The sequence below is a fragment of the Hyalella azteca genome, unplaced genomic scaffold (genome assembly GCF_000764305.2).
Source record: "Hyalella azteca isolate HAZT.00-mixed unplaced genomic scaffold, Hazt_2.0.2 contig809, whole genome shotgun sequence".
In the NCBI taxonomy this organism is placed as follows: Eukaryota; Metazoa; Arthropoda; class Malacostraca; order Amphipoda; family Hyalellidae; genus Hyalella; species Hyalella azteca.
In genome coordinates, this window is record NW_025931145.1 from 44,724 (window position 1) to 58,797 (window position 14,074).

The following is a 14,074-nucleotide window of genomic DNA, read 5'->3' on the forward strand; positions in this document are numbered from 1 at the left end:
TTGAGAAAATAAATGAACTTCCTCAAATTATTGAGTCAATTTTCCTGTGTATACCGCAGTGACGCACGAACGGTGCTAAGGGTGGGTCGTGGTGACGCACGAACAGTGCTGAGGGTGGGTCGTGGTGACGCACGAACAGTGCTGAGGGCCGGTCGTGGTGACGCACGAACGATGCTGAGGGTGGGTCGTGGTGACGCACGAACGGTGCTGAGGGTGGGTCGTGGTGACGCATGAACGGTGCTGAGGGTGGGTCGTGGTGACGCACGAACGGTGCTGAGGGTGGGTCGTGGTGACGCACGAACGGTGCTGAGGGTGGGTCGTGGTGACGCACGAACGGTGCTGAGGGTGGGTCGTGTTGACGCACGAACGGTGCTGAGGGTGGGTCGTGTTGACGCACGAACGGTGCTGAGGGTGGGTCGTGGTGACGCACGAACGGTGCTGAGGGTGGGTCGTGGTGACGCACGAACGGTGCTTAGGGTGGGTCGTGGTGACGCTCGAACGGTGCTGAGGGTGGAACGTAGTGAAGAACGAATGTTTTTTCTTAATCTACCAAAATTTCTACCGATTAGAGCTTAATCTAACCCGATTTCTACCAAAATTATAAAATTATATATCAAATTATATATTATATAAAATTATACATTATAATCACCCGTAGAAGATGTAACAGATTAATCCCCATTTTGCCATCAGGTACAAACGGGGCGAATTCATCCCCTGCATGAGAGAAGATGGTAGATAAAGGGGTTGAAATGGTCTTAGTAGATGACCTTCCTGGATGATCAACGCAGATAATCAAGTTAGATGAACGAGGTAGATGATCCCGACTCTCGATCACGGTAGATAATGTAGGTTCATTACCTCGATAGTAGCTTTAGTGAATATTTACAGAAGAATAAAAGATCCGTAATGTTCGCTCAGTAGAAGATTAAAATAGATGATATTATCTATCGGAGTAGCACGGTAGACGATGATGACAGATATTCATGGTAGATGATCTCTTCTGACCATCACGGTATATGACCCCGATACATGCGATGCGGGTTGCGGCGTTGCTGCTGCTGCCGCTGCTCTGGTCTTTATCATGGCCAGCATCCGCTATCTTGTCAACCCCCATCACCAACCCAACAAACTCCTTTATCACCCCTGCAAACGTAGGTGCTACAAAGATAAAACCTGCGGGCATCGCAGTAAACCTCAAAACCTCATCAGTAATATTCGATGTTTCCTCGCCAACCTCCGAAATTCAGCCACTCAACCTCTTCGTCGCCCCAACCACCCCCAGCATCCCCGCACACTTCCCCGATTCCCATCTCTCTTCCTCCGGCTTCCCGACCCCGACCACCCATGTTGGGGGGAACATAACAAGGGAAACAAAGGAGTCCCCCGAGGGAGCTAGGACTCCGATATCAAGGGGACCTCACATACTTCAAGGCCTCTCTAGCTTCAACAGGGCCGCCATCAGAACCCGGGACATGGTAGGGCGAGAAAAAAATATATATAAATATTTATATAGATATAATTCCAATTATCCGGAATTTTATAATTTGTGCCCAATGATTTTTTAAATTGTAAAAAAGGTTAAAGAAACTTGGCCCGGCTGGACCTATCCACTGAATAAAGATGTCTAGCAACGTTAAAAAGTCTTTTATTCACACCGAACTATAACTCTAACCTAACGAGGTTGGCGTTTTTTATAATGTCCTGTAGTGTAGTTGATTTCATTTTGCGACCGGTTTTTAAGTACCAACTAGTTACAGAATATATAACCGGACGCGATATTTCAACTAATCACAATCACGGTATTGCGAAATATTACCACATACGTATATATGATTATATAATATCTAATATCATATTAACAATGATACATAATAACTATAAACACTAACGGGTGGAGGGAACTACTTAATATTTACTCATCTTCCTGCGTGAGCTCATTTTATGAGATTCTTTTGTTAGTACATCACCATAAATCCCCCTACATCGCCCTGCAGACACTCAGCGTGGACGGGACGAGGCCAGATGCAGTCAACCCTCATCATAACGTTGGCTTCCTCGTGGTCATCTTGCATCAGGTGACGCCATCTCATTACCCCAGCCAGACACTACCACCATCATTACCTCACAACCTCAAGCCCCTCATCACACCATCGCTACACCATATAACTCCAATCACCTTATTGCCCTTATGACCCTATAACCCCATGACCTCACAACCCAAACAACCTCAAAAAACCTACCCTGTGCAGGCGACAGGCCAGCGGCTGGCGGCCCCCCAGCTTGTGCAACCCTGGGCGCTGTCGGGGACGCTGGAGGCGCTGCTGGACGCCGTCCAGCCCGGCAGGATCGTGCTCATCGTCCTTAGGGTTGGTGAGAGGGTTGATGGCAGGGTTTATTGACAGGGTTGGTGGCAAGGTTAGTGGCAGGGTTGATTGCAAAGATAGTGGCAGGGCTAAAATAGTGGATGATGCACCACGATGCCTTCGTTAAGCTTCAACCCATATGTGGTTCATTGCTGGACGTGGCGAGAATAGATCGCTGTGTGTATGGTATGAGATATAACACAATAATATAGTTTCGCGAAGGTTTAAGATAAGGCTAGCAGGGTTGAGGGTAAGATGGGCAGATTGAGAGAGAGGTGAACAAGTTTGAAGATAAAAAAAACAGAATCAAGGGTATTTAGCTTGTATTAATCATATAAATTACTTTTTTCTTCACTAATATTGTTTCATTCTGTTATATTTCAACTGTTAAATATTTTGGGCCAGCCGTCACCACAAGAGGGGCTGAGTGGAGCCACGGTGCGCCATCTGCGGGCCCTGGGGTCTGTGTTCGTCCAGCACTTGGCCCCCAACACCGCCTGGTTCTGGGCCTACATCAAGGGTGGCCCAACCCTCGTCGAGGGCCTTACTGCCCCCAGCAAACTAACTGTCAGAATCCCCTTTAATCATTACAAACTTATCATGTTGGTATATTACCTGGACTTGAAAATGTAATCTTAGTGGGAGAATATGAAATGCTTTAAGGAAAGGGAAGAAAGGATTTGATTCAAAATTAAAGTTTAATTTCTATATTTTCGTTTATTTATACGTGTAATTTAAAGATCCAAGTTTTGAAACGAAAATCAATTGAGTCTTATATGTTTTGTGTAAAATGCGAATTTGAACGGATATTCATTCAATCATTAAACATCGATTTTATTATCGATAAATGGATTCGACATCAGGCAATGATGGAATTCGGCATAACTGGAATTATTCGAGGTAACCTGAGTGATAGGAATCGGGAATTCAGAATTTTGAAATTGTAGGGATTATCGAGCCGGGTTTAGGGCCAAGCTTGCCTGCCAATCGTTGATATTCTCATCTACAAATAAATTTTACAATAGCTTAACAGCTCCAGCAATGAAAAATGTTGCAATTTTCACAATTCCTTGTGAACATTTGCGCCCTTCAATCTCTTTTAGCTCTACAATTCTCACTGGTTGTTTAATCAAAACATGAATGTTATTTTAAACACCCACTCATCAGGCAATATGGATCATTGCAATGCATCTCTTTTCCCTACATTTTCAAATCGAATGAAGCCGCACGAGGAATGTTCTTCGCTGCAAAATATTAACGCATATTTTTGAGCTGTGAATACAGGTGCTTCTCCTCAATAAGACTTACTTTCTTTGTTGGATAACACGAAAAATTGCTTGGTCCTTGAGCTGTATGGAAAATCGCAGCCCTTATGCAGTTTTTAAGAAACAATAACCGAGAATACAAAGCAGGTTATATATAGCCACAATAATTCACCTTTATATAAGTAAACAATAAATTTTGTAACCTAGCAGGTTACAATATTCAATATTTCAATTTTGTTTATATGAAGATAATAAATGAATTTAACGAGTGTCAAAATTTAATGCAAAATCTGCTAACTTTCGCGCCTAATTCGCCGCTGGCATTAACGGCGTCGGGAGTACGCCCAGAAATTTTGTGGGTCATCATATGCAAACAGTGACACACCTCCTACACGTAGAAGTGATACGCTTTTTTCCGGGGGAAATGGGTTAGGATGATCGGCACAATGGCAAGAATTACATTACTAATCGTACAAAGTCAAACTCATTTTTCTCAGTGTATAAGCAAACACTTCGTTGCAGGAGCAGCAGCAGACCACAGCGCTTCACGTGGAGGCCTGGGCGGCTTCAGCAGACCATGAAGCAGGTGGGGACAGTTTCAGCAGACCATGAAGCAGGTGGGGACAGTTTCAGCAGACCATGAAGCAGGTGGAGACAGTTTCAGCAGACCATGAAGCAGGCGGGGACAGTTTCAGCAGACCATGAAACAGGTGGAGACAGTTTCGGCAGACCATGAAGCAGGTGGAGACAGTTTCAGCAGACCATGAAGCAGGTGGGGACAGTTTCAGCAGACTCTCATTCACCAACACTGTGAGTGTAATCTGGTTTTGAAGTGAGTAATATAACTTCTCCAGTAAATAATCATATTTCAATATAATTACCCATAAATAATATTCAATATTATGTATATTCTCAACAGATTGCATCTTAATAGCCATGCCCGTGTGGTGGCTACTATCCACCACACGGGCTGTTAAAGTTCTTTTTTATTAATTATTAATGACTATTAAAGTCCTTATTAATTCAGTCTCGGCTCGTCAAAGACCAATATTTTCTTCATTCTTAATTTTGATTCTGCGGATTTTTCTTTCATTTTCCATCCTTTCTTATTACTTTACTGATGGTTAATAAACATACTCTTCTTCTGACGTTTAAATTCCGCAAATCCAGTATCATCAGATGCTCTCACTACCCATATATTCATTTATACCAACATTTTTTCTTCCCTCATTTACGTTTCCTTCTTCCATCATCTTCACGCTTTCTAAAGTAATTTAATATACCACAAAGGTGAATTCCGCTGCTCTAAATTCGCACCAATTATCATGCAATAAATTATTAGGTAAAATTAAGCTTTAATTATCGTCCCAAAAATGGGACAGTAAAATTCCCGGGCCCAGATTTGTGTGAAATTAAGCTCCAATTACCGTCCCAAAATGTGCACTTTGGTCCCCTGGGCCCAGATTTGTGTCCCGCCTGGCCCCATGACCCGCCGTGGGACGCGAGACGGGCGCTGTGCGACTCATACGAGCTATACGGGGACTTTTGTGACTGCAAACGTCCCTACGTCCCGGACTACAGGGACCAGGTGGGACTTAGCAATATACATCATACTTACACACCACACTTATACACAACACAATTACACACCACACTTATACACAACACAATTACACACCACACTTACACACCACACTTACACACCACACCTACACACCACACTTATACACCACACTTACACACCACACTTACACACCACACCTANAGATTCTAACTTGAATAAATGCACGTTTTACCGCTTTATTATTTTAAAAAACAAAAAATAATTTTAATAACAAAAAAGTAGGTCCGAATAAATTTATGATATGAACTACCGCTTTACATAGAGACAAAATTATTTTAATAAAAAAAGTATATCCGAATGAATTTATGATATTGACTACGGAATTATAATAATGTTAATGTGAGAAAATTTTATAGTTACATCAATTTACTCCATACACCACAGAAGTCTCAAGTCAGTGTTCCGGGCAAGCGGTGTGAGCCTGGCTCGTCTAGTCGTAGTCTCAGACTCAACGTATTCGGAGTTGGCGTTGCTGTGCAAAGCCCTGCAGCTTCTGCACGTCGTGCTGCCCAACGACAAAGTCTTCGCCGTGGAGAGCATCGCTCAGCTCTACTCCAGCGCCGTCACCTTCGTCCTGGAACGCTTCCCTGCAACAGACTCCATGATATTCCTGGAAGATGACGTCGAGGTGTCGCCTGACTTCTTCATGTGAGCGCAAGTGTCGCCAGATATTGTCTCTGAACCCCTTCCTGATCCTGACCCCATTTTTTACTCAGACCCATTACTGTTCTTAACCCTGTTTCTGTCCCTGAGCCTATTTCTCTCCCTGAATCTATTTCTGTCTCTTACCCCCTCTCTGTCTCGTACCCCATTTCTGTCCCTGACCTTATTCCTGACCCTATATCTATCACTGACATTCCTGACCCTGATCCTATCCCTCACTCACCAGGTTCATGGCTGCCACGGCCCCCCTCCTCAAGACTGACGCAGGTCTGTACTGCGTGAGCGCCCACAACGACCTCTCGTACGTGCACAACTCCTACAACACCACGAGGCTCCTACGCACGGCCAGCATGCCAAACTATGGGTGGTTGGCGCTAACTTCATTCCTGCTCGAGATGGTCGAGCTCATCAACAAGGGAGGTGTGCCGTATGACTGGGACATCGGCGTCTACATGAGCCTGCGACGAGGTCGCGAGTGCATCGTGCCTGAGGTAAGATAATCAATGTTCCTTTAGTTCAAAATTGATACTAGGTAGCTTGCAATAATGAGTGTCGGACGTGACAGTCCCGGACACGCTTTAGCTCCGCTAAGTATCACAGCGCCCTCAGCCTCTGGCAGACAAGTCGTCACTCTCCCCGGACTCTAGACCATGTTAGTGACGCTGAATCTGTCCGTAACACACACCCTGGCCCAGACCCAGACCCTGGGTTTAATCTTCGCCCTCTTTTTGATCCTAGTTAAGCAAGTCTTTTTTAAATCTCAGTTAAAGAAGAGTCACGCCTCCTGTAAATGTGCATGTGTGGAAATTATGCAGAGATTCAATTTATTATTTTATTACCGGCATTGGAAATATGGCCTGACACTACCGCCCCTTGCTCAGGTCTCGCGCTCCTTCCACTTCGGCAGCTCGGGCCTACACTTGGATCAGTATGCATACGCCGCCCTAGAGGCCTGGCAGAATATCAACAGGGCGGCGCCCTCCGAATACGACATCGACGGGTGAGTGGATGGACAGAGGAGATTCGAGCGACTTGAAGAGATTAGAGGGACTTGAGGAGACTTGAGGTCATAGAATAACCTGATTATAATGCAGTGAAATGGCCCACACCACTCTCGAGGACTGGCAGAACATAAACAGGTAGCCATTGATTATAATGCAATTAAGGGACGTCAGGTTGAAATTCTTGATATGGTGGTTCATATATTCGCGATCAATTCAGCCGAAAACTTTTATCAGCTTCAAAATATCAGGTAAATATAAAAGAAAGATATAGTTCCAGATTTTTTGGTCAAATATGATATATGCACCTTCTCTCTAAAAATAAATATATCTCCTCATATATGTTCTACATCTCTTCATCGGGACAATGTGTTCAATATTAATTTTTCTATTTATTTGACTATTGTTTTTCTTCTGGCCTTATTTACATGAAAATTTTTAGATCTTGCGTTCCAAACGATATCAGAGGAGCAGTACCTTCTGATTCGGGTAATCAGAAGCTGGCGCGACCGTACGTTTTGTTTTGTCCTAGGATAATTCGTAACACAATCGAGTAAGAACTATAATCATTTCCTAAAACAAGCAGTTAAAAGTAGACTTTAATAGCGTGGCATTTGTAGTAAGAAAAAAAGACTGCACTTATGACTGAATATTTTTTTCATTAGTTATATAACCGTTATGAATAGCGCATTATTTTAACATTTATTAATAACGCATTTGTTACTTCTTAATTCTCTTACCCACAGCACGAACAGAGAGCAGACAGAGCACCGATGTGCTCATTTGCAGGACCAAATTATTTGTGAATGACCAACGCAAGGCAAAATGTGCTCTGCCATTTGGACAAAAATCACTCGTTTCTATGAGTGTTGATGGGAAAGACCCTTAAAATTGATATAAAATTGTCGGATGATATTCTATGATACGCATTAATATATATTGTACCTTATAAAGAGGGTTAATCCCAGGATCTTCAATTCGGCGACGGTTCAACAAAAAATTTCGAATCTTGAAATAGAAAATACTTACTGTAAATACTTCTCGGAAATTCTTGCCTGATTTCATTTAAAAACTCGATTATTATTATACAAAAGGAATGATATACGAATGATATATTTCTTTTGCCCCATATATCTTTATTAGGGTTTTTCGTGATTCCCATGAAGGTTCTTTAGAAAATACAGGCTGAGGGTACATATTCTGAAGGGTCTAACTTAAATAAACGCACATTTCACTGCTTTACAGTGAGACAAAATTATTTTAATAACAAAAAGTAGGTCCGAATAAATTTATGATATGACCTCAGAATTATAATATTGTTAATATGAGAAAAAATTAATAGTTACATCAATTTACTCCATACACCACAGAAGTCTCAAGTCAGTGTTCCGGGCAAGCGGTGTGAGCCTGGCTCGTCTAGTCGTAGTCTCAGACTCAACGTATTCGGAGTTGGCGTTGCTGTGCAAAGCCCTGCAGCTTNGCTTGAAGAGATTCGAGGGGCTTGAAGAGATTCGAGGGGCTTGAAGAGATTCGAGGGGCTTGAAGAGATTCGAGGGGCTTGAAGAGATTCGAGGGACTTGAGGAGACTTGAGGTCATAGAGTAACTTGATTATAATGCAGTGAAATGTCTCATGCAGCTCTCGAGGACTGGCAGAACATCAACAAGGAGCTCTTGATTATAATGGAAAGGGCATCAGGTTGAAATTCTTGAAATGTTGGCTCAAATATTCGAGATCAATGAAAATTCATAAAACAAGGCTTATTTATAAATAAAATTAAAGTTCCATATTTTTAGATCAAATGTTATGTGCACTTTTTCTCTAAAAAGAAATATATCTCCTCATCGGGACAACATTTTCAATAATAATTTTTACATTTATAAGACATTTACTATATTCTTCTGGTCCAATCGATTTGCATGAAGATGTTCCGATCTTGTAATCCAAACAATATCAGAAAAACAGTACCTTCTGATTCGGATAAGCAGAAGCTGGGGCGACCGAAGTTTTGCTCTGGCCAATGATAATTCATAACACAATTGAGTGAGAACAATAATCATATCCTTCGACATGCATGCAATTTAAGTAAACCTCAATAACGCGACATTTATATTAAGAAGAAAAAACTACACTTATGGCTATGCTTCTTTCGTTTGCTGCGTAAAAATTATAAATAACACATTTGCTAATTCTTTTCGACTAGGCAAAGAAAATTGCTGTCGTTTCACGGCAATGCTTCTAATTAGTTTTGTAATTGCAACTTCACTCCAATTTCCAGGCTCAACCCCGAGAATCACGAGGTGGCAATCCACGAAGCCTTCTCACAAGCAATTTTTCTGGACCCGTCCAAAAATTCGTTTTGTACAGAAGTGTTGCCGGTTGATCCTCTGTTGCCGTACGTGTCAACAGGTGCACGTCAAGAGGTGCACGTCAACACCGATATTATTGAAGGTAGTGTTGATACATTTTTATTTCGACCAAAATCTTAAAAATAGCCATGTAAATTAATTGCGTTCGAGCTTTAAAAGCATTCAGTTTAGTGTTAGGCAAGGAAATAAATTCATGACAAATAATAAAATTAAAATATTTAAGTCAGATTTTTGATCCAAATAAACTTAAAAAATTCTCCAAAAAACAACTCCAAAAAAATTGATCATACAACAAAATATTACCCAACGGAGAATGCAGCGCATGAATATTCAGCCAAAAATTTTATTGAAGGTACAAAATCCAATACTAATGCTATCAAAAACAAATAAGGTCTTCACCCGTCCCTACAAGTTGCCTGGGTGCGTGAGATGTTGCCAGATAACATCACAGTTGGTGACTTCACCCCAGAAACAATCCTAGTGATGTTCTTTGAGATGAACAACACCGACGAGCTCATGTCGGACGTGTTCGGGGAGCTGGCTCTGGTCAGTATGAGTCTATCATAACGTATAAATTATATATTCACTATGTTAACTAACGCCATTTATCTTTACCTAATATCGACAACATTGTAATGAGAGTAAATTTTATTTGCACTAACATACAAGTATACACGCGGACAATTTCAACGTTTATCAAAGCTTTCAGTAACACTTGTGTTGTGAGTCAATTTCATTATAAAATGTGTTACTAATTTATTGTACATAGTTTATGTGTTTCCTTATTATCTATTATTTATTAATATATCCACAGTGTTTACGCGTCCATTGCTGCACCATCAGGGAGGCACACAACGGCCTCATGCGCCTCAGACTAGGACCAGCCCACCTCTACCTAGTGGGGTACCCCACCTCTCCCTACAGGTGGGTACTGCAACCCACCAGGCCTGGTGGGGTACCCCACCTCTCCCTACAGGTGGGTACTGCAACCCACCAGGCCTGGTGGGGTACCCCACCTCTCCCTACAGGTGGGTACTGCAGCCCACCAGGCCTGGTGGGCTACCCCACCTCTCCCTACAGGTGGGTACTGCAGCCCACCAGGCCTGGTGGGCTACCCCACCTCTCCTACAGGTGGGTACTGCAGCCCACCAGGCCAAGTGGGGTACCCCACCTTTCCCTACAGCTAGGTGGGTACTGCAGCCAACAGGCCTATAGTGTGGTAACCCACTTCTTCTTACAGGTAGGTACTGCAGCCCACCAGGCCTAGTGGGGTACCCCATCTCTCCCTAAAGGTGGGTACTGCAGCCCACCAGACCCAGTGGGCTAACCCACTTCTTCTTACATGTGGGTACTGCACCACACCTCTTCCGAGTGGGCCTTTTCTTAGAGGTGAGTCGAACCTGCACACCGACGGCCTGCATGTGGGCTAGACTCAAATCAACTACTGGCAGGTGGGCCATGCCCACTTTAATGTAGGTTTTTCCAACTTCAAAGTGGACAATCAATACTTTGAAATAGACTACTTCTTCTTGTGGAGCGGTACATATCTTAAATATGACGAGCTTGAATGGTTTTCAACAAAGGCTTTTAAATTTATAATAACACAAATTTGAGCAGTGATATCATGAAATATTTCTAGTTTTTAAGCATAATATATTAATTCAGCCGTAATTCATGATAAACGGTCAAAAATGGAGGTTGCGGCGTCAGCGATTGAAGGATAATGATTTTAGGGCGGAAGAGATGAGCACCGATATATCTTCGCCCATGCAGGGGCCGAAAAAATGTACACTTTTGAGTGCGTTTTATCCTTATTATATACAGCAAGCAGCCCTATAACTGCATAATTTTTCACTGGTCTGTAGCACCAGGGAAGGTCATTGGCAATCATAATATACCAATCACATCTTGCCCACTACACCGCATCAGATTCTCATATTAAATGAAAATATTTTCGTCAGATTGCAGCATTCATCATCTCCAGGTGCTCTCATCCTCACGCACAATGGTTGGTACATATTTCTTCATTTGAGTGTGATTTATATTTTTTCCCCGTCAGCCACTACAAGCCGGACTCACTGCCGGTGTTCCGCTATCGTCGCTCAATCCACGGGACGCTGGTGACTAAACTGTCGGAAGCCGTTAAACAGAAGAAGGGCTCGAGAGTTCAGGAGGACTCTGGGAACCCGCAGGATTCCATGATGTTGAATAACCTAATGAACGCGGAAGACTCCACGAATCTTTAAGACTACATGACTCAGAAGTATTCGGTGTTTCCGGAGAAGTCTCAAGTGATTCAATTCAGATCACCTGAAAGAACTCATGAATATTCATAACCACAAGCCCACGAAAGCTTAGCTCCCATCTCTCTTCTTTGCCTACCAGTCGAAATATTTGAGCTGCACCTTCTTGGCTCATTGTAAGCCATCCTTGCCTACTTTGGCGGCTATTTATCGGTCCTTATCGGCTACTCTCCTCTCAATCGCGGACTGGAACGCGGAGGATTCCAACTCACGATTACTTACAGCCAGGCACAGCGGCACTGGCGATCCGTCTCTCGAAAACAGTCAATAATGCCAACCTCACTCTTCTCCTCATCATGATTGTGCACTCAGATTTCCATGACATTCCGATTCACTGGCTTTGCTGCTATACCGTAGAGGCGGTCTGACGTCCTGCCTTGACATAGAAAGCAACCCTTCTTCAGAGCAATTCACACTACAGTCCCCAAATGGTTATTATATCATCTGCGCTGCTGGACCACTTCATCTCAGATTGTCCGGTCTCCAACAATGCTTCTTGCCCTGACGACCTCACCATTTTCGTTTCTACCCAAACGCTCGATGTTGCGCAGGCGGATGAATCCAAAATTTCCTGACCTGCTGATGCTCACGAAAGAGGACATCGTTGCCACCTATCAGACGATGAGTCTTAAACCACGCAGCCCCCATCTCTTACCCTCACTTTCCCTGTTCCTCTCGCGTCGCAATCCTACATACTTTTCAGTACTAGGCTGATGGCGTGCTCCAATCCTTGAAATTTTAACAAAAATTTATTTCTGTTGGCAAAACGACCTTAATCGTTTAATTTTGGCTCAATGTTAAAATTTTTGAAAGTTGAAAGTAATTAGTGAGTGCACACGTCCTGAATGCGTTATATACACTGTTCAATTGTTAAATATTAACCTACTGTGTCAAGTCGAATGTTAAGAGCCTCTTACAGCTTCATATGATGAGGCATATTAGAGGCTGTTAATAATATGATATTAATTTGAAAACGTAGCGTATTTCGATGAATATCGGATTCCATTCTCCCGGTCTTTTTTCCATTTCCTTGCCATGAATATATTTAGATATTCAGATAAAAATAGTATACTGTTGAAAAAGTGGCCAAAACGGTTCTGAGTAAGAGGGATATTAAAAAAACGTATGGAAATAAGCGGTTATTGAATTTAATTTGTAATCAAGTCATTTTATCAACATTTTATGCGCTATTTTGAATCAATTGATTAAGTATGAGTATTTCAAAAGCTAATTTGCAGTTTAAAATAGCTTTCACTCTCAATTCCACCATTTTTATTGAAAGCCGTTCGATGTGAAATCACAATAAAGTTCCAACTTTACAGTTCAGTGTTTATACACGAATATATATTTTTCACTGATGTAGTTTAACGGAAAGTTTGTAAAGAGACAAAGCATTGACTGCTGTTGAGTTTGTGAACTGTCATAAAATGGATGAAACATGGCACTCCAATTTAAGATCGTTTCGACATAAGAAAACGCCATTTTTCATCTTTTCAGTAAAATTTTCAGATATTAAATAAAAAAAAAACAGAAAAATTACATTTATGCTAAATAATGCCCAGTTTTTAATGCTTTTTTCTTCTCCTCCAACGAATGAATTTTCAAGTCCTGGTAATTTATCCTAATCATCGATTAAAAGTTTGATGAAACTTGGAATTTTACGGACAAATAGATGAGTTATTGTATTATATTGGTTATTGTGCACAATTAATTCGATGAAGTTTCCTGAAAATTCTACTGCATTCGTCCGGTGCAAGCCACTTCAAGGAAAAATAAGTAATTTTTAACTAATGATATAGCTCGGAAATTGTTTAATTATGTTTTATTCTCAGACTCAGCAGAAGACGCTCAGTAAATAAAATTTAGTGTATTTTCCTAGAAGTTCAGAGCAGGGCGTCAAACAAGACACTTATTAGAGTCCTACTGAAATATTCATGGTAATGAGAATTGTCCATAGAATAGTTTAGCCTTTATACTATTTTTTATCAGTTATTAAAACCCCCGTCAACATAGGCAATTAATTTTAGCTATCGTATACATTCGACAATTTGAGACACTTTTTTCCGAAGATTGTTGGCAGTTAATTATGGCACTAAATTTTTACGCTGAGAATTTATATGACAAGCTTCGAATTAATTTCTTATATAACTTGAATTTAGTTTCCTCGAGCGGCCACTTAATGAAATTATATTGTTTATAAAAGCTGTTAAAAGTAACACTTGAAGATCACTGGGAATTACGTTAATCAATTACGTTAATTAATTAATAAATAAAAAAGTAATTGATTAACAAAAATTAATAGATTAGAAAAAATTGCTTAAAGATTCAAATTAAAAATTAGCAATTAATTAATTACATTAATTAATTAATCACATTATGCACCAATGCAGCTCCGCAACCTAACGTTGCAACAGCGCGATGCCCGCACTATTTGGCTGAAATTTGGATCTCAAGGAATGCCCATTCAATATTTCCTGCTGAATA

At 41.5% G+C, this 14,074-nt stretch overlaps 1 protein-coding gene across 1 annotated transcript; it reads left to right on the forward strand.

The window, feature by feature from the left end:
* Nucleotides 1-477: 477 nt before the first annotated feature.
* LOC108669133 (protein O-linked-mannose beta-1,2-N-acetylglucosaminyltransferase 1) lies at nucleotides 478-12,373 on the forward strand. Its single transcript, XM_047880858.1, has 13 exons — nucleotides 478-1,478; nucleotides 1,998-2,078; nucleotides 2,253-2,369; nucleotides 2,772-2,933; nucleotides 4,154-4,217; nucleotides 5,095-5,229; nucleotides 5,612-5,903; nucleotides 6,145-6,409; nucleotides 6,800-6,918; nucleotides 9,197-9,369; nucleotides 9,679-9,833; nucleotides 10,102-10,211; nucleotides 11,347-12,373. The coding sequence occupies exons 1-13, from the start codon at nucleotides 1,020-1,022 to the stop codon at nucleotides 11,531-11,533; spliced, it is 2,319 nt and encodes a 772-aa protein (XP_047736814.1). The 5' UTR covers nucleotides 478-1,019; the 3' UTR covers nucleotides 11,534-12,373.
* Nucleotides 12,374-14,074: the final 1,701 nt, after the last annotated feature.